This window comes from Argentina silus, assembly GCF_951799395.1.
Source record: "Argentina silus genome assembly, chromosome: 1".
In the NCBI taxonomy this organism is placed as follows: domain Eukaryota; kingdom Metazoa; phylum Chordata; class Actinopteri; order Argentiniformes; family Argentinidae; genus Argentina; species Argentina silus.
This window is the reverse complement of record NC_139655.1, coordinates 15,199,915-15,220,131: the sequence shown is the minus strand read 5'-3', so window position 1 is coordinate 15,220,131 and position 20,217 is coordinate 15,199,915. Positions and strand designations below refer to the sequence as shown.

Sequence of the window (20,217 nt, the reverse complement as noted above, 5' to 3'; positions counted from 1 at the left end):
TTTTGTGTAAGCTTCATTTTACCCCAGCCAGACAAATCCCACTATACTATATCATATACAAAGCGACATGGGGTATCAACACACACAGAAGCAGTTTTCGTTCCTTTTAATTTTATTACAAAAACAAAAACATCAGGATTTTGGAATTAACAATACAACAATCTATCTATCCAGGATGAACAAAGAGAGAGAGGGGGAAGGGAGAACAGTGTATGTGTGTGTGTGTGTGTGTACAAACCCCCCCATTAAAAAAAAAAAGAATCAGAAAACGGAATCAAAAATGGATATCAACATGTCAAATAATTTTCATTACAAATAAACTATGTCCAATAAGAATGCGCAAGGGGTAGGAACATGTGGAAAAGGGGTGGGGACATGGGAGGGAGGTGGAGGGGGGAGGTATCTTAGTTTCACAAAATCTTATAAAACGCTTGGCAGAAGATCTCATCACTTCTTTCTAGCTCTATTAGTTTAGATACAATTCAACAGAAAACAAATGTTTGCAATAAAAACCCTTTCAACACACACACACACACACACCTGACCCTGCAGGAAGGGATTAGGGAACGCCAAAGGCAGAAATAGAGGAATGAAGGAATAAAGAAAGAAAAGATGGATGAAGTTGTGTCTCTGTTCGCTGGTACAATATTACCAGTATACACAACACTCACTGTCTAACACAAAATCAGGGGGTTCTACCTCTATATACACATTGTGTGTGTGTGTGTGTGTGTGTATAAAAGATGAAGATGAGTGAGAGAAATATGGATGGGAGGGGTCGAGGTCGAATCAACTATGTTTTGGCAGTATGCATGTGTGAACGAGAGTGTGTGCGTGTGTGTTTGTGTTGAGATAATGTCTTGTGATGTAATTTAGTGCCGTCGTTTCTTCTTGCTGCTGGGGGGCGGAGCTGACGACCGACCGACTGGCTTCCTCTTCCTGTTGTTGGTGGCGGTCTCCTCTGTGTCCTCGTAGTGACTCTCTTTGTCAGCTGTGAAGGGGGGGGGGGCATATTGGTTAATGCTGAAAACAGAACCAGTGAGATGTAATTGAGTTTAGTACTGCTAGTTCAGTCTAGTTTAAGTATATCCTCACCTTTGCGTGCCTCCTCCTCCAGCTCATCCCAGTCCTTCCCACTCTCCTCCTCACTGCCCAGGGACGCACTGAAGTCTGAGGAGGGAAAAGAAAACAAAGTTACGAAGATGTGTGTGTACATATTTGCATAAATATGAGAGGCAGTGTTTGTCAAAACATTGACAAACATGCAGATTCTCTAACTTGATGTGTGCATGTCTGCATGTGTGGAATTTACCGGAATCCTCAGACTCTGAGTCGTAATCTTCATCGCTGTCTTCCTCCTCCGCCTCAGTCTCATCTGCGGAGGGGTTGAACGTCTCATCCTCCATCTCTGACTCAGAGTCGTCTTCTGCACCCTCTCCCTGAGTGAGGCAGACAAAGAAGGAAAGCTTAATCAAACACGCACTCTTGCCCCTGACCTGTCTTGCTACAACAGCTCAGATGGTTTATTTAACCTAAAAGTTTCTTGGGTTAGGCCTATGTGCACCGGTCTCCTGTGGTTGTCCTTGACACACAGCGTTAGACTTATGGTTAAACTTCCATTAATTTACTACAGTAAATTAAAACATACTTTATAGGTTTCTTTGAAACTATTCTCATTCGTCCTAGGTGTGTTAATGTGATGTGTGCTAGATGAAGGTTATGTTAAAACAGCACAACATAATCGTGACCAGGTTATCACTGAGTTCACCATTAATGTCTAATGTTCACATGCATAGTTAGCAACACGACTCAAGTCTTTATTCTTAACCCGTCTTTCTCTCTCTCAATAATCCTTTGAGGGTTTTTATTTTTTTTTACCACTCCTTCAGTGTTTTTAACACTTCTTCAGTCAACATCTTTTACTCTGGATGAATTTAAGTACAATTAGGCCTAGTCCTAATTTAAATTAAACCCTTTCCAGGAAACTTCCCCTAAATATGACCTATGCACTGGCAGGGTTTTCCAGCACACCCAGTTGACTCCTGCTGGTTGTGTTGGTTTAACTGGGCTACTATACTAACAACATAGGCTATACTCAGCACTATACTCAGCACTATACTCAGCACTATACTCAGCACTAGGCAGGTTGTTAAGATTCAGCCCTTCTCTCAAACAGCCTAATATTTACTTTGAGACTTGACAGTGGACTGTGTTCAGAAGAACAGCCCATCAAGGTTTGCATTTGGTTGATAAAGGTATAATATCAGTCATTCTTACCTCGCTCTCTGGGTCTAAGAAGGACCAGCCCCCCTGCTCAAAGAAGCCCTCGGGATCGTCCACAATGGTCTTCATGATCTTAGTCCAGTTCAGAGACTGGACCCCCTCTGTGTACTTGATATCACACGAGCTGGGCACACAAAGAGAGAGACATTTTAGAAGCTGAACATTTACCAGAGAAAACAAGATTTTCTTTGTGTTAGTTTGCTTGAATTTTGTTTTAAGGCACAATGCTTCTCAGAAAATTATCACACATTTATAATTTACTCATTCCAAACTCTAAAAAACTACATTTTTGAAAAAGTTCCCTGCCACAACATTTGACCAGACATGTTAATAATTTGAAAGTAACACTGTTAAGACTAAGTCCATTGTCTATGACAGCATTCAGTGCAGTGGAGGCGCTGGTGGAGGTAGAAATCAGAGGACAGGCTCATTTGTAATGCATGCACACGTGTTTGACACCATTCCTCATTCCATTCATTACAATGAACCCATCCTCTGATGTGCATCTTACTTTAGCCACTCCTTGATTGGATCCAGGGAGTTGACTGGCACGGCGTTAATCATTGTGACCTTCTTACTGTAGTCTTTATAAACGATGACCACGTCAAAGTTCTTCAAGTGGAACTGGACTCGCTCAAAGTGAACACACTCCACCTCGTCCAGAGTCACCACAAACGGCGGCTGAGTAGACAGAAAGAGAGGGGATGAATGATAAAATAAGGATAGATAGAGGTGGGGAAGAGAGGCTGGAAGCAACAACAAGTAAATGTAGGCAGGTACACACACACACACACTTACCCACTCAGTGACGTTACACAGGGAGCTGGATGTGGGCTGTAGGAGGCAGGTACTCCTGTAGGGGGCGCCCTGGAACCTAAACAAAATCAGACTTAGTCATGTCCTCTGTCAACCAGTCTTCTTCAAATTAACGTACCCGTACTATCAACTTGAAAGCTCACCTTGCAACAAAAGGCTTACACCCTTTCAAACCAATCCCCCTCTCTCATTCCTCTCTCCATCCCATTCATCCCCCTCCCTCCCTCTCTTCTCACCCGAGGTCTCTGAAGGGAACTTCAAACTCCAGCTCCTCCTTGGTGAGCGTCTCCACCTTCTCAATGAAGTTCTTGAAGGCGGACTTGAGCTTGTGCCTCATCTCCCTCTCCATCTGCTCAGCGTACAGGTCGTCGCGGTCGTGCATGTGCTGGTGCTTGCCCAGGTCAGTGGTGATCTCACCCACCTCTGTGTAGAATTGCACGTCTGTGTGGCGCTTCTTACCAAACATGATGGCGTTCTGATGGGGGGAGAATAGGAATACAGTAACTGATGGATCATTCGTATGCATGTTATTATATGATTGGATACGTGGGGAACTGTTAAATTAGAGTTTCTAACTAATGGTATAGAGCTAACCCTGAAAAAAATTATAACTTTGTGCAAAGTCGAATTGAACACACACACACACCTTGAGGTGGAAGTGCAGTACGATGATCATCTCGCCGTCGCAGGGCTGAAAGACAGAGTGTTTGATGTTGTTGTAGAGGATGTCCACTTTATCCCCACGGACTGATGTGAAACGGAAGCCTGGAGGGAGAGACAGAGACACATGAGTTCCTTTACCCTGACCCCACACACAAACACACACGTTTGAGTTTGGATGAATCCTCCATTCCCCCCCCCACCCACTCCCCCCTCCCCTTCTCTTGATCACATCAACCCCTCCCTCCACCTCTCGTATCCTCTTTCACCGTTGGTGTGAGCCTCCAGTGAGCCCTGCATCCTCTTCTGGGCGATGTTGGGTCTGATGTAGAGGTCTTTGAGTTTGGGGTTGCTGCGGTTGAGGTTGATGACCAGCGAGTCCTGCTTGACTATGCCCTCCTTCTCTTTCTCCTCCGCCTCCCGAGTCTTGTAGCGCTTCTGTACCTCCTTGATGATGCGGAAGGCGTTCTGCAGGTTGGTGGAGGGCACCGTGGGGTCGCCAGGAGCCTTCAGGTTGGAGGCCCGGTACGTACTGGGGAGGGATGGAGGAGAGGTTGGATCAATTTAGTTAGATATGGGAGGGGAGCGCATAAGCAAAAAGACATAGTTGTCAAAATGCTTTCTGTTAGACAATTGTTTAATTAACAGCAAATTGATAATCACTCACAATTTTGCAATACAAACATTGACACACACAAGCTCTGGGTTATGGAGGACATACTTGTCACCAACTGCTTTCTATTTGACAACAGTTTAACTCACAACAAATTGACACTCAATGATACAAAGACATAATTTTGCAATCACATTTCTTTGACGAAGGTGGCATCTGGGTTGGGGAAGATGTTGCCCTCATGTCGTCCCAGGGAGCTGCCGGGGACGTAGAAGTTGATCCTCAGGTAGGTGTAGTCTCCCTCCACTGAACTACTGATGTTCTATGCACACACAAAAAATTAACACATCACGATTCAACAAGACAGGTGTAGTCTCCCTTCACTGACATACCCACACAGCATCACACAAATTAGATTGAAGATTCAGCATTCAAATGGGGTTTGTGACAATCATGAAGGGTTTCAGGAGCCTTTGGATGAAGATTTGAGCTTGGTGATATCAGAAGAGGATGTAGAGCTGTGTGTCACATACCTTGATGGTGGCGATATGGAAAGGTGTGGCGATACCGAAGACTGGCATGACAACCGTCTCATACTTTTTATCGATGAAGATCTTCATGTCCCTGATATCCTTCTCTCGGGGCATCTGGGAGACATTTTTGTAGGAGACGTTTGACTTTCTGGCCCTATGGGAGGGGAGAGAGGGCGTGATTAAAACATTAAAAAGTGATTCTCAGTCTGATAACACAGACATAGCAGTTATCATAGAGAACATTTACACAGACATTACTCTGAGTATAAGAGCGTCATCTCCTTCTCCCGTCTACCTACTTCCATACCTGTCCCATCTCTGTCTATCCCATCACCTTTCCTCTCCCCATCCCCTCTATTCCTCTCCTCTATTTCCTCCTTCACTCACTTCTGGGTCTGCTGTTCTCCCTTCTGCTCAGTCAGACGGCGCTTGGCCTCCTCATTCACCGCATTGGCCAGCTCCTTCTGGTGAGCTCGCCTCTTTTCTTCCGCCGTCATCTCATTCTGCCCAAGGAGCGACAGATGGTGAGCTTATATACACAGCAAATATGTAAGCCATATTGACAGACTAGTTCAGTCACGCACATGTATGCTCTCACACACACACACACCCACCCTGGTCCTGTCCGTTAGTAAAGCAGCACCACGCGCTCCCTTTCCCAGCAGTTCCTCTGCATCATCAGCTTCTTCCTCCTCGTCTTCCTCATCATCGTTCTGTAACGAAGAAAAATATTTCAATGGATTATTTCTTTTTCAGCCATTCAATGTAGCAGGGACAGAGACATGAAGAGGCAGTGGCCTTCCATCTCACCTTTAGGAAGATTGCCACGTTCTTGATCTTCTTCTTGACCGGCGTGAGAATCGTGGCAGGATCCTCCTACAACACAGACATTATGACAATGGTGCCATGAGTAGGGCTTGGTATTGGCAAGGACTTCATGATACGCATCACGGTACATGGGTCACAATACTATTGTGATACATTGCAATATACACTATGTCTTCTGAAACGCTGATTAGTAGTGCAATTGAGTTCAATGGACAAAAGGACAGATAGCGAGCTGCTCTCTTTCTCTCTCTGATAATTGTTCAGTGATTTTAAATAACACGTATATTTATAACATGCACCATTCTTTGTACTATTGTAACAGATGACTTGTACTAACCAGAGTTGTGAATTATATTATATTATATTACACTCACCGGCTACTTTATTAGGTACACCTGTTGAACTGCTTGTTAATGCAAACATCTAATCAGCCAATCATATGGCAGCAACTCAATGCATTTAGGCATGTAGACATGGTCAAGACGACCTGCTGAAGTTCAAACTGAGCATCAGAATGGGGAAGAAAGGTGATTTAAGTGACTTTGAACATGGCATGGTTGTTGGTGCCAGACGGGCTGGTCTGAGTATTTCAGAAACTGCTGGTCTACTGGGATTTTCACGCACAACCATCTCTAGGGTTTACAGAGAATGGTCCGAAAAAGAGAAAATATCCAGTGAGTGGCAGTTCTCTGGCCGAAAATGCCTTGTTGATGCCAGAGGTCAGAGGAGAATGGCCAGACTGGTTCGAGATGATAGAAAGGCAACAGTAACTCAAAGGTTGGTGGTGGTGGTGTAGGGGATATTTCCTTGGCACACTTTGGGCCCCTTAGTACCAATTGAGCATCGTTTAAACACCACAGCCTACCTGAGTATTGTTGCTGACCATGTCCATCCCTTTATGACCACAGTGTACCCATCTTCTGATGGCTACTTCCAGCAGGATAACGGGAGATTCGCATCATGGATGTGCAGCCGACAAATCTGCAGCAACTGCGTAATGCTATCATGCCAATATGGACCAAAATCTCTGAGGAATGTTTCCAGCACCTTATTGAATCTATGCCACAAAGAATTAAGGCAGTTCTGAAGGCAAAAGGGGGTCCAACCCAGTACTAGCAAGGTGTACCTAATAATGTGGCCGGTGAGTGTACATATATTTGCTGAAAATGAAAATTCAACCTACATACTGTACACACAGTGCAGTATGCCATACATTATTGATAACTCGAACAACAAAATCGTGACAAAGTGTACAGCACAGCCCTAGCCATCAGTGTGCTTTGTTGCTGACATCAAGCCTTACATGACACTGGTAAAGACCTGTACATCAATGCAAAGAGAAGTTGAAAGCAGTATGCATAGCTGTGCAACTTCAAGGTGCTGATTCTAGCAGGAACTACTCAGTATCTAAAAGCACAAGGAGAAATCGCACTCTTGAAGGACAACAACCAACCTTGGATATCTTCGTTTTTCATTTCATGGCAGTGTACAAATTGGAAAGAAGTGTTACACATTCAAGTGTGTTATTTCTCCTTGTATTTTTGGATGAAGAACTGCACGTTTGATCTCTATCGGATTTAATACTCTTTTGTATATAATGCATTTCAGTTCTCATGTAAACTGCCATGCGAGTATCCTAACAAACTTGAAATGTATGTTTGAGCCCTACCTAATTTAACACCATTAGAACAACTATTTGTATGTTTGAGCCCCTACCTCATTGATTTGTACCGAGTCTCCAACAAACAGGGCATACTTCTTCTGCTCCTCCTTCTTGCCCTCCTTATTTACCAGATCAGCAAAGCCCAGGCTGATACTCATCACCATGCCTGCAACACACACACGTTACAGTTATGAACACCACGACTCAACATACCACATGGACTTAACAGTGTAGGAAGCATAAAATCCCATGGCCAATCTCATAAAGCAGCCCATTCTCATTCATAAGGACAGTGTAGTGACCACGTCATCACCTTTCTTCAGCTTGTACTGGTTCTTGGCGTTCAGGACCAGCGAACCCTCTCGGAACTCAATACCCATGGCAAACCTGCAAGTTCATAAAAATCAATATAAATGTATGATTGTGTGTGAGAATATCATAAAGTGTTTGTGTGTGTTCCTTACCCGAGATTTTTGGTGAGCTTGGACACCAAGTCTGGTTTCTCTTTCTTCACATACTCTAGCACAGTATTGTAGGCATCACTGATCTTTACTCCTGCAGAGAGAGTTGGGTTACACTATATGCATTCAACCCTCTCTCCACACACACACGTTTGTGCTACTTGGGCACACACAAACACACACTGACTCCCACACACACCATGTTTGAGCTCCTTGAGCAGCTCCTCCTCCACCAGTAGCAGGAAGCTGTAGTTGTCCTGCATCTCCTGGGGGGGGTCCACCATCAGGGTCCGCACCAGGTTCGAGCAGTATGACTTGTAGCGGATCCCCATGGCACACGTGATGGCCCCGAAGTGCATGTGGTTCTTATCACTGAGACAAGGTGAAAGGTTATAGGAGTGTTACAATGAGTTATATGGGTTATTGTGTGTTCAAATGGGGTTACTAGTGAGTGTGACAGACGTCATTCTTTGTGTACACAGTATTGCTTCCTCACAGATGAGCTCACAGGGGCCTCAAACCTGAGTCCTCTGTATTGCCAAACACACGTGACCATCCTCCAATGTTACACCCATTAACCAGCTACACCACCGAAAAGGTAGCAATTCAATGGCGTGGAGGGGGCATTTCAACTTGAGGAGTGAGTTTATTACTCTTTCAACTCGGTACCCACAGAGACTATCATTACAATTGTTAGAAGTATGTCAGTCTGCCACAGATGTACATGCTTAGTACACAAGCAGTCATACACATCATTTGATCTAGTAGTATACTGAGACAATCACCAAGCATGTTGCAGTGTTTCCACTAGGCTATTGTCCAGACAGGGCACAAAGCGGCACTATCCAGGCTGTCTTGCACAAAAGTTGACTAAAGAAACTAATAGAAGCCACACTATCAAGCAGGGGGCAAGACAGCAAGGTGGAGGAGTATTTCCCAGCCTATATAATTAGATTAATTACCTAACCACGCTAAACTTGAGGCTGTAGTTGCCTCCACTCTGGATGATGGGGGGGTAACACATCTCCACCGTGGAGGGGTCCGCACCACCCAGGTACTTCTTCTCCTCGATGGCCTTCTCCACTGACTCCGCCAGCTTACTGTGGCGCACTTTCTGTCAGTCACACAGAGGACACCCACGGTAAGGGAAAGACATGCAACACCAGGGCAGGCTAGTGGAGGTAGAAATCAGGGGACAGCGTCATTCTAATGCATGAAATGGAATAAGGAATGGCATCAAACAGATGTTTGATACCATTCCTCATTCCGTTCCATGCATTACAATGAGCCTGTCCTCCGATATCTGCCTCCACTGAAGCCACATTATCTGATGTGCCACATTATCTCCTACTTATTTTCCACTCATACCTTTCCAGCAGTGTTTTAACAACTATGGTGGATGCATATATAGGCCAGCCCAGTAAAGCTCAGCTCTGTAGTTTTAAGTCAGACAAGGTCTCTCCATGTCAGATGAGAATCCCTTACCTCGTCTGCGTCCACTATCTCCATCACCCTCTCCTTAAAGAACTTGGAGTAGACCTCACTGGTGACAGCAGCAGCCTTCTTCATCAGAGTCAGCTCCCCATCCTCCTTCACTGCCATCGTATAGGCCACCACAGCACTGATGTCCACCTGGGAGAGAGACAGCAATGAGGAGTTTCCCTTTGTGCAGTGCAGTACACACACACAGAAAGAAACAACTCATTCACTTTCAACATCAACCAATTTCACCCTCTGCAGCACTCCTTCCTCAAACACTGTCCTCCTCCTTCCTCCCTCCCTACCCTCACCTTCTCCAGGCCCTCAGCAGTGATCATGTCGTTCCAGCTCTTCATGTACTCTCCAGGGAACTTGTCCTTGATGAAGACGCCCACTGTCTTGCCCTCCTTGCTGCCCCGAATGGCCTCCATCATCTTCTCAAAGTTGGCCTTGTTGCTCTCGTTCTGAGAAAGACAGGTAGAGGACAGCGAGACCATCATGTACTTTGTGTGTGTGTTTATTACACTGTAATTACACACGGATGAGACTTCAGTTGTCACACTGTGCGTGTGTGTGTGGAGGCTGGTGGAGGTAGAAATCGGAGTACAGGCTCATTGTAATGAATGGAATGAGGAATGGTATTAAACACCATTCCTCGTTCCATTCCATTCATTACAATGAGCCTGTCCTCCGATTTCTGCCTAAACCAGCCTCCCCCTGGTGTGTGTATATATTATTACACATGGACAGGAGAGACACAGCGATAGATTCAGCCCCCTTACCTTTTCCCTGACAAGCAGTGTGATGGGCGGTACCCCGTTTGCATTCTCATTGCCCTTGGTAATTGCCACCTGTTTGAGAAACTCTACTTTCTTCTTGCTGGCCAGGAAGATGATTTTGGACTCGCAGAAGACCATAATGGTGTCTGTCAGCTCATACCCAAACAGCCAGGTCTGGAAAACAGATGTGAGGGTGTCAGGGAAATTTGTTTGTATGTTGTTGTTGTTTACATCCTGTTTCCCACAACAGCTATTATATCTATAACATTTCTTCAGGGTCTTGATCCGGAAAAACTCAGGGGCCCTATAGATGCTCTGTAATCTGTTATGGTGAAGTGAGCAAGTGAACAATTTTTTTTTTCCATTCACACTTTTGTGATTGTGAACTTTAGGTTTACCTGGAGGGCAGTGGATTTGGCATACACAATCTCCTCGTCCACCCCAACCGAGACCAACATAGCATCCACCTTGCCAAATTCATCTTCTCCTTTCTGTGATAAAGGAACAAGAAAAAAAACAAAAAACATTGTTGATCAATATTCTTTTTTTTTTTTTACAATAACATTCTCAACAGTCATTCTGGTGTAGCTTGCCGCAGTTATGAGTTCGATGACACGTTGCTGGTTGGTAAAGTAGGTGGCAAGTGAGAAATGGGTGCTAGCTCCAACCTAGCGAGCTAACTAAGTAGCAAGCAACACAGGCTGAGTTTCACATGCTTTACTACAATGCAGAGACATAGCTAACTTTAAAGGAGCAATTATCAAAGGTGAAACGTTTTGGGCGCTCAAATAAAGTTTCATGCAAATTAAATCACTGCGTTGGCGCAACACAGTTAGTAAGCTAGTAGTTAGCTGAGAACATGTCCAACTTTCTGAATGATATTGGCTGATTAGCTATACAGCTAAAATGCTAGTTAGCATGCCTAGTGATGCTAGTTATGAAAATGGAAAATGGGGCAGCTGTCTCTCGCTGAACAGTCCATGGCACATTGTCAACATTGTTTCGTTGCATTTAAAGAGGTGCAAGAAATCTGAATTTATATTTCTTTATTTTGTGCTGTAAAGAAAGCCAGCTAACGTTGCCTTACTGCCAAAGAAAAACGTAACGTAGATGTGCCAGACATGGCTAGCTGACTGCCTTGCTATCTGACTAGCAGCAAGCTAGCTACCTGACAGTGGACCTAATATCCATTACAATAAAGCTACAGTACTGGCAACGTTGTGTTAATTCCTTTGAGGTACCGACTCTTCCAAAATATATTCAATCTGCAATTGTGTTTCATACATATGTATTGATATAAGTCAGAGGCCTTCCGCTAATTGTTGCTGCTGGATGTGAGGCTCAAACCCCACCACACTCACTCATGGCAGCCGACAACAAAGTCAACGCGCACGTCAAAAACGCGGCTAGCCGCCAGCATCCGCATCTCAGATTGAGCACGCTTTTATAGAACACAAAAAACATACATTATCAAATAGTTTTTTTCTGGCGTTTTCTTTACCTTCCAATTGCCATATAACCGCTTGATTCGGCGGTAATACGCTTCCTTGTCCAAGTTTACCGCCATAGCGAGTCTTCTGCTCCTTCAAACTCCAGCTCCCGGCTTCACAGCAGCAGGCCGGATGAGCGTCAACTCACGCACTTTCCACGCCTAGAGACCTTTCTATCTCCCTATTCGTTGTATGGTGGTTATTTTCAACTAGAGACGAGGAATATCGTGATGTTCGTTTCCTTTCAAAATCATAAATAAATTAAAGATAACACAGATCTGGCAAAAAAATTATATTTGCAATTAAATATGAAAATCATAAAATGTCATCAGACTAACAAATGCATCACATATGGCTGTTTGTTTCCTACACTGCCACGCATAAACGAATCTATTATAATTAATTCCCCCCTTTCTCCGTTTTCCCCTCCTTTCCCCTCCTCTCTCGCTTTCTCTCGCTCCCTCCCCCTTCTTGCAGTAGGGCCTATTACATGTTATACTGTTTCAGCCAATTCCCACACTCTGGCCTCCATCTAAAATAAAATCATACGACATGTTTACATAACGCAGCTTGCACTAGATGGAATATACATAGCTTAGTAAATGCATTGTTATATGATCATCGTTTCTTGCTGATGTCCCTCTGTTTCATTAATTTCTACATGATTTTCTATTTTCTATGTGTGTGGTCAGTATTGCTTCTTGGGGAAATGAAAAACATACACGTTTTGATCTGGGTATTATTATATTTGGGCCACTTTCATGCATTCCAGTATATTGGCTTTGTCACATTGCTGAACAGCGCCTCCGCAGCAGCTTCCAGTTTCTCCCTCTGTCGCACTCTGTGACCATGCGGTTTTTTTCCCGCCACAGTATATTTTCCCGCCATCTTCATCAGTTCGAAAATCTTTTTCTCCACGTCACTATGGCAGTTGGCTACTCTGTCTAGTGCAGGCTGATATCATTTGCGTTGATATAAGATTCTATGTTATGTAAACAAAATAATACCAATCATGAACATAATGTAACACAAATATTCCCTGTGTATCCAAACATAAAACATTTTTATTTCATGTAAAAGGGAAACGTTCATGATGGTTTCAATGTTATTTAAGTACAACAATGAGGATACATTTCGTTTGTTTGCTTTTTATTTAGTCATTTACATGAATCTCATAGCTTTCTTTTTCCCACTCCTATATGAATGGTAACAGAAAGGATTCCCCTTTCAGAAAATAACCCATACTTTCTCCTGCTAACCCAAAAACGATGGAATCCAAGAGTGCAAATAAGAAAATACCAATATATTGCTTACTTCAAAATCAATATTTTAATATATATTAAAATCAGAAGGGGATCAAAAAGGAAACCTTTCTTTTGAAAATAAAAAACAGCTATGTTCCCTTTCCCTCCAAAAATGCAAGAAGCTGGTGTTGTAGTGTTGTGTACTTTTATATTACTTTAAAAATGTTCAAACATCTTTTTTTTCATACAGTCCATGTCACCAAACATGATGGTGTAACAGAACAAATTAGTCTTTTTTTAATCTAAAAACGTCCTGTCCGCATTCTTCAATCAAAGGAGAAAAACCATCATATCATTTTTAACCAAGTGTTATAATAACAGAACACTCAGATAGAACTACATCACCCAGAACCAACACTCCTCTTTGAAATAGAGAAGAGGCCACCATTTCAGCTCCACCCATTTAATGTCAGAATACCTGCAACATTCTGAGCTGTTCTCTTTCTGAACACTGCCCAGATGTTTCAGATACAAAACAACAGCACCACGGTTGGGGCCTTGAAATTACAATTAAATTATTCATTTTCATTGAGTTCTCAATGCACTTAGAAAGATAAGCTTCTCTACATCAAGCGTTTTTCAATGTTTTTTTATTGTGAATTCAAATCTCTCCCTGAACTGACTGAGATTTGATATGAACTGACTCATGATTTATAATCATATATCACTTGTTGATTATTACAACACAATAGTCTGTGTTAAGTTGTAACAGTCTGACAGGGTGGCATGCACATATGAAACAGACTTCTTCTTATTGGCTTTCATAAAATGAAAGAGACATAACCCGGTACCTGTAACATTATATTTCATCAACATTTTTAAAATCATTAAAAACACGGTCATATAAAATACTCTTGATTATTTAAACGTAATAATTTAATCACAGGACCCCTGGTCTGTAGATGTTCCTGGAGGACAAAGTCTAGTATGGCAATGCCACTTTCTCTTCTTCCATGTCCATACCCCTTGCTTCTTTTCCTCCTTAAAATCTGTCCATTCTCTACGTAACAGTGGTGGAGTTTTGCCCTCGGATTGCACACCAGGCCATGAACACATCCCTGTGAGAGACATCAATCAGTCAATCAATGAGGGAGCGAGGAAGAAAGAAAAGATTAACAAATGTGTTGTGTATACATTCATGCATAAAGCATATATGATGATTGTGTGTGTGTGTGTGTGTGTGTGTGTGTGTGTGTTTGTGTGTGTGAGAGAGAGAGAGAGAGAGAGAGAGAGAAAGAGAGAGAGTGTGTGTGTCAACAAGTACATTCATACCTGCAGTGAGTGGCCACACACTCATTGCTGCAGTATTCCATGTCCCAGTCCTTGCTCTCTACTGCTGGGTTGGTGCAGCCAGCACGGACACAGATATTAAGGGTCGTAGTGGGGCCTACACCTGGAGACACATTCAGCTCTACCTGCATCTGAGAGAGAGAGAGAGCGAGAGTGATAGATAGAATGAAAGAAAAAAAAAGAGGGTGAGAGAGAGAGGGGAAGAGATAAAAACCTGTGTGTTTACATGTGTGTAAACATTATACATTAATGCATATATTATGCCATCATCACATCATGTGGATGTACTTCAGTTCCTCTTACCCCTTCCTCTCCCTCTGCAGTGGAGGGAGAGCAGGCTGTCACCATGTCAGTGGACTGTCCCACCTCCATGGTCAGAGAGGAGGGGGACACCAAGGCGGGCCCTGCTCCAGATGTGGCCCCCCCTGCTGATGCCATAATAATGGGAGTGGCCAAATCTGTCTGCAACGAGGCAGGGACTATCTTGATCTGCAAAGGAGGTGGCGGGGCAGTGGCAACAGAGGCTGCAGCCTGCCCCGCCGCACCCCCACCCCGTGGTTTGGCCTGTAAAGGTGGAGGGGTCTGGGCATGTACCATCTGCTGGAGGCGGGGGGGAGGGGGGGTGTTCTGCATCTGCTGGAGAGGCGGGGGCTGGCGGGCAGAGGAGGTGGCGATCACCGTTACCCCCGCCGACGATGCAGCTTGCTGTCTGATGATGATCTTGGGGATCGTAGGGGGGTTGGGAGCCGGTGAAGCAGGCGTCGGGGCGGGGGGCTTGTGTGCACCCGTGCGGGAGCGGGTGGAGACCTGGGGGAGGTCCAAGATGATGTTGGAGGTGCAGATGTTGGTGATGGTGTTCTGGTCTGGGATGTGCTGAGGGACTCGGGTGGAGCGGGCGGGGCCCTGAGGAATAGCTGTAGCCGGGGTGGGGAGAGGAGCAGGGGCTGGAGGGGGTGGCGACGGGGATGTGTCTAACACCACGATAGAAGGCTGGGAGAGAGAGGAGGAGATGGAGGAGGAGGTGGAGAAAGAAAGAGAAGGATGAGAAGTTAAACATATGACAGATTCATCCACAGAATTATAACAACACAAGATTTGATTCTGATCGACTTACTTTTTATATACATTTACATTTATATATATAAGGCATAACATAATGGGCACAACTTTCAGATGGATCACTAGTCATCTCTCACCTGAGAGAGTTGATTGGCTCTGTAGGCTGCCAGTGCCTTCAGATACTCTTTCTTAGCTGCTTCAGTCTTCCTCTTATAAACCTGAGAGAGAGGTAAACATAGACCACCATGAGAATAACCGTGTAACCCTGCCCTGAGATATGATCACTCATGTCTTTAGAACTTAGCGTTTGTATATGTGTGTGCACATGTATGTGCTTACGACACAAACACACACACACATGCTCAGTGTGTGTGTGTGTGTGTGTGTGTGTGTGTGTGTGTGTGTACCTGTTTCTGGTCTTCCCCCAGGCTGTCCCACATAGAGGCCACTATCTTGGACACCTCTCCAAACGTGGCGCTGGGGTTTTGGCCCTTAATGGCTGCCTGGGTGTCTCTGAAGAACAGAGCATAGGCCGACACAGGCTTCTGAGGCTCGTTGGGGTCCTTCTTCTTCTTCCCCTTCTTCCCTCCTCCTCCACCAGCTCCCCCTCTGCGTACCAGGGCAGGCGGGGTGGTGGAGGACGCGGCGGGGAAGGGGGAGTCCGAGAGAGAGGGATCGAGGGATATAACGGTAGGAGAGATGGACAGAGAGACTGGAGACTCCACCAATATGCTCTTTACAGGCAGAATGGGAAAGAGACAAGGGGATACGGCGAGAGAGACAGAAAAACACAATAAAGATCAGTTTCACAAACACAAAGAAGTACAATTTTTACACTTATACAGTACATGAGCCAAATATACACATGTATTTGGTGGTCCATTTGACACTAGGTAACTGAGAAGGTTCCTTCCTCCCTAGTGCTGTACTCTTTTTAACTTGAGTCACTTATGGTAACACTGACAAATAGAGACTTGACAAATGACCTTTTTGCACTGCACTTTGACTGATTGTTGTGCACTTGTAGGAACCTGCTGTATTTAAATTCCTGTTTATATATGTTTTGAACTGGGAAGACAAATGTCAGGTTTTTCTAAATGTGACAAATTAAAAGTCTTGAACTTGAGGATGACAAGGAGACGTACCCTCCTGAAGTCATCCATGTCATCGTCCTGTAAGGAGCCAGTAGGTGAGGCAGTGGCCGACAGCGGTTGGTCAGGTGACTGCGAGCGTGGCATGATGGTCCCGCCCCCCAGGCTGAGCCCTAGCTGGGCACTGAGCTCTGTTTGGTCAATGGTGGTAAGCTGGTTATGGCCCAGCAGGCTGTGGCCCATGTCGCTCAGCGGAACGTCTATGGTCATGGGGGAGGAGCTGCTAAACTGAGAGCCAATGGGATGGCCAAGATCCTGGAAAGAGGAAGACAAGAGCAGAGCATTAGGAGCGAACAGAATAATGTACTTCTTCCTGTCTTTAGATTGGTCTGTCCTTCCTCTCACTTAGAATTTTAGGCAACAGCATTTGGATTCTAATATATATAGGATCTGCTTGTGTAAATGGAATAAGAATTGAAAAGTCCCTCATTTATATCATTGTACACTTCAGTTGGTAGTTCTCACCAAAGAGTTATAACCGCTAGAGGGCGCATTCCCCTTAATCAACTGCAATGAATGGTAAAGATAGCATGTGCCTACTCTTTGCATCTCTTCCGTTCTCACCATGCCCAGTGCAGATCCCAGTAGAGCGCCCCCTCCTGGCTGGCTGATGACACCAAGACTGAGATGCTCCAGTCCCTGTGAGGGGGGGTTCACATAGGTGGAGGCAAAGGAGGGGTCATCCCCCCCCACCACGGCGTTCCCTGGAACCACCACACTCCCCGTGGGACCCCCGTCCGACAGCTCCCCGAAGTGGGACACCACGTCAGACACGGTGAGGGCCGAGTCGGGGTCCAGAGAGATGGGAGGAATCTCAAACTCCTCATCGCCCAAGCTGGGGGTGTGGAACGTCTGCGGGGGGGTAGATGATGATGAAGTAGGGTAGGTGAGAAGTTGTGGTAGGAGAGAGAAGGATGGGAGTAATGAAGGTGGGGAAAAGGAGGAGAGAGGGACATGAAGAGGTGGGGGGAGAGAGGAGAGAGGGACATGAAGAGGTGGGGGGAGAGAGGAGAGTGCAGAGAGAAGGTAAAGAAGAGAGAAGGGAGGAAAGAAAAGGTTATCTTTGTGGTTTCTTCACAAAGCTTTGATGAGGGAGCTACAAAGCCAGAGGAGCATAGGAGTGTGAGAGGGTTTGTTTATGTTGTGATGAGTGAGTGAGAATGACAAGATGTAGTGGAGTGGAGGATGGATGAGCATGTAAAGAAAAGCCAGCAAAACAGAATCTGCTGGTGGAATAAAACACTTTTTAATTAAGCAGCAGATTCCGTGTGCTGGCTTTTCTTCATTATTTGATCACTCTTTTTTGGCCCGGCACCGGTAGATAGGTGAAGGATGTGCATATCTATTTGTGAGTGCTCTTGGATGAGCACGGAGACCTACCTCTGAGGAGGAGAGGAACGGATGGCCTCCCCCAGTGATGGTCAGGTAGCTGTCACTGCCTCCAGGGAACTGCAAGGATAGCACACAGTGGGCTCACATCATCATCATATGAGCAAACCTTGCTTTCTCATCACCTTTTTTGTTATGTAAGCAACATCATCATGAAAACACAGAGCAATGGAAGCAGCTGATCTCCAACTGTTACATACACACACACAAACAGACACATAAACACACACATAAACACACACACACACACTTCTAAAACTTCTTAAACTAATCAGACATAGCAAAAATCCCAATAATGACAGTTCAATTCCCAATACAAGTGCAAACACATGCACTAATTGCAAATGTTCAGTAAAGTGATTGACCGAAGGCCAGTGAATGATACAAGTTGACAGAATCCTGCGTGCATGTTCGGTAAGTAGTGTGAGTTCTTCGTGCTAGAAAGGGGGTGGGGTCACCTTGTTCACGGCGTCAAATCCATTGAAAGATTGCGGATCAAGGAATTCTGGGTCGCCGTGCTGCCCAGTGCCATCCGATAGATCCGAGTAAAAATTCAGGTCCATCTTTAAACTGCGCCTCATATGACATTCAATGCAATGGGATGGTTTGCCCAAAAAAAAGTATGATCTAAGAGTACACTTACTTCCACTGAACCACTGACTTCAACAATCACTGACAGGCTCTTATCAATAGAGAAATCAAAGAAAGACCCTGACAAATTCCAATGCATCTATTTTATGAAAATATACACAACAGAGACAAATTGGTCGGTTTAAACGAAGCATACGTATGCTATTTTATATGGACAAATTGTGCTTAAGGACGCCAGCACTCACACCAAAAATAACCCGTCTGGTATCTGGCGAGCTAGCTTGGCTATCCTACTTGCTGAGTTGTCCTAGCGTGTCTACTCTGACGCAAGGCTGCAGTACTGAATCCTACTGGCTAGTTCTGTCTGGCCAAATTTCGACTGCTGTTACTACGACCGAACAAACAGACAACCCCAAAGTATTTCACTACAGAATATGTCATGCGAAAATTAACGCAAAGCTAACGTTAAACGCTATATCAAGTCTCAAATATGACCTATTTTGAGGTGTCTTGATGCATCATCAATTCGTCCCGTCTTTCACACACCCGAGACCAGGCTGCTTAATGGAACCAGACCTATGGATCTGGAATCCCCATAATCTAGGGGCGGGTTTCAGGGTTGGAAAGGGGGTGTCTGGGGGCCTCAATTCGTGGCCTCACGTCTATTTAGATTAGAACAGTTTGATGTAATGTAATACTATGGTGTTCACAAACAGAAATAGAATGGTCACGTCTTCATGTAAAGGTAATTTCGCAATGCCCACATAACTACATCTAATTTAAGCATGGTTCCCATTACTCCTCCCACTTTCTCCCAATGGTTTATCCCATTGGCCTAGGACCACGGCCAAATCTGATAACTTCCGGATAATCACTACAATATTCTTATCATACCAAAAACTCACTAAAATCTTTGGAGAAAACACATTTAGCTGACTAGCTACAACCCTGTTGTCATCCCCACAACAGCCACAATATCATACAAGACTACACACTTGAATGGCTGGAGCCATGGCAGAGGATTGGCAAATTGTTACAGCGTAGATAAAAGTGGGCTATGTTGCTGGCACATTCCGGTCTTTTGGTATCAGCTAAAGGCAGAGGATAAAACTAAATGACTTTCTGAGTCAGCGTGAGTGATCATTGTTATGTTTTTGACAACCAAAGATTGTGCAGACACTTGTGCGATCCCAAATATCCACGTCTGGACATACGGACGCCACACGACACGAGTGATTCCCACTTCGAAGCTGTTTCTACCTTCTTACCTCCATGCTCACCCCGAAATTTGATCAGTCCCACTTTCTGAACTTCGACCAAGGTGCTTTAATTTTCCTCAAAATCACAACATGGAACCAACTTCCGGATTGTCTTGATAAGTGGAAATGACCTCATCTCGTCAAAGCGACGTAAACGTTGCGCGAGGGACTGGGCATTATGATTCCAGTGTGTTCCAGAAGTTTAAAGCTGATGATAAATACAATTACAATTTGTAAATGTTTTCAATCAGACACAAACGATACTGAAAGTGTGAGTGTAACAGAATGCCCAGAATAACCAAACATAAAACATCAGTGTGTGTGTGTCTGGGTGGATTGACACAATAATGAGTGATTTGTGTTTCTTTCTTTCAAAATTGGTTTTATTCCCATTTCTCAAGCAACGTTTTTTTCCGTCTTTTTTATATTAATGTCATTAAAAAAAGATAAAACTTGGGGACTTCTCTTTGTTTTATGTACAAGCAAAAACTGGAAGAAAAAAGAACATAAAGAATCCCTGCACAACAAATCAGTACATTGAGAAGACAAGCATTTAGTGGAATAAAATA

At 44.4% G+C, this 20,217-nt stretch overlaps 2 protein-coding genes across 4 annotated transcripts; both read right to left on the bottom strand.

Moving 5' to 3' along the window:
• Positions 1–215: 215 nt before the first annotated feature.
• supt16h (SPT16 homolog, facilitates chromatin remodeling subunit) lies at positions 216–11,978 on the bottom strand. The gene is made up of 24 exons (XM_083677693.1): positions 11,617–11,978; positions 10,514–10,606; positions 10,119–10,289; positions 9,648–9,800; positions 9,343–9,489; positions 8,820–8,971; positions 8,057–8,229; positions 7,861–7,951; positions 7,710–7,783; positions 7,450–7,562; positions 5,716–5,781; positions 5,520–5,618; positions 5,293–5,408; positions 4,906–5,059; positions 4,567–4,694; positions 4,029–4,291; positions 3,746–3,864; positions 3,336–3,574; positions 3,082–3,157; positions 2,795–2,964; positions 2,278–2,407; positions 1,313–1,439; positions 1,096–1,170; positions 216–991 (listed from the first exon to the last, which is right to left on the bottom strand). The coding sequence occupies exons 1-24, from the start codon at positions 11,680–11,682 to the stop codon at positions 873–875; spliced, it is 3,114 nt and encodes a 1,037-aa protein (XP_083533819.1). The 5' UTR covers positions 11,683–11,978; the 3' UTR covers positions 216–872.
• Positions 11,979–12,736: 758 nt separating this feature from the next.
• tox4b (TOX high mobility group box family member 4 b) lies at positions 12,737–19,896 on the bottom strand. Of its 3 annotated transcripts, none has more exons than XM_083671720.1 (9): positions 18,257–19,896; positions 17,790–17,858; positions 16,950–17,261; positions 16,404–16,664; positions 15,666–15,992; positions 15,396–15,476; positions 14,503–15,189; positions 14,182–14,330; positions 12,737–13,967 (listed from the first exon to the last, which is right to left on the bottom strand). In XM_083671720.1, exons 1-9 carry the CDS (start codon positions 18,377–18,379, stop codon positions 13,910–13,912), a joined length of 2,067 nt encoding a protein of 688 aa, XP_083527846.1. In that variant the 5' UTR covers positions 18,380–19,896; the 3' UTR covers positions 12,737–13,909. The 3 variants fall into 3 exon arrangements, with proteins under 3 accessions (XP_083527846.1, XP_083527847.1, XP_083527848.1); XM_083671721.1 differs by having other exon boundaries at positions 16,974–17,261; XM_083671722.1 differs by having other exon boundaries at positions 19,658–19,896.
• Between the last annotated feature and the right edge of the window lie 321 nt (positions 19,897–20,217).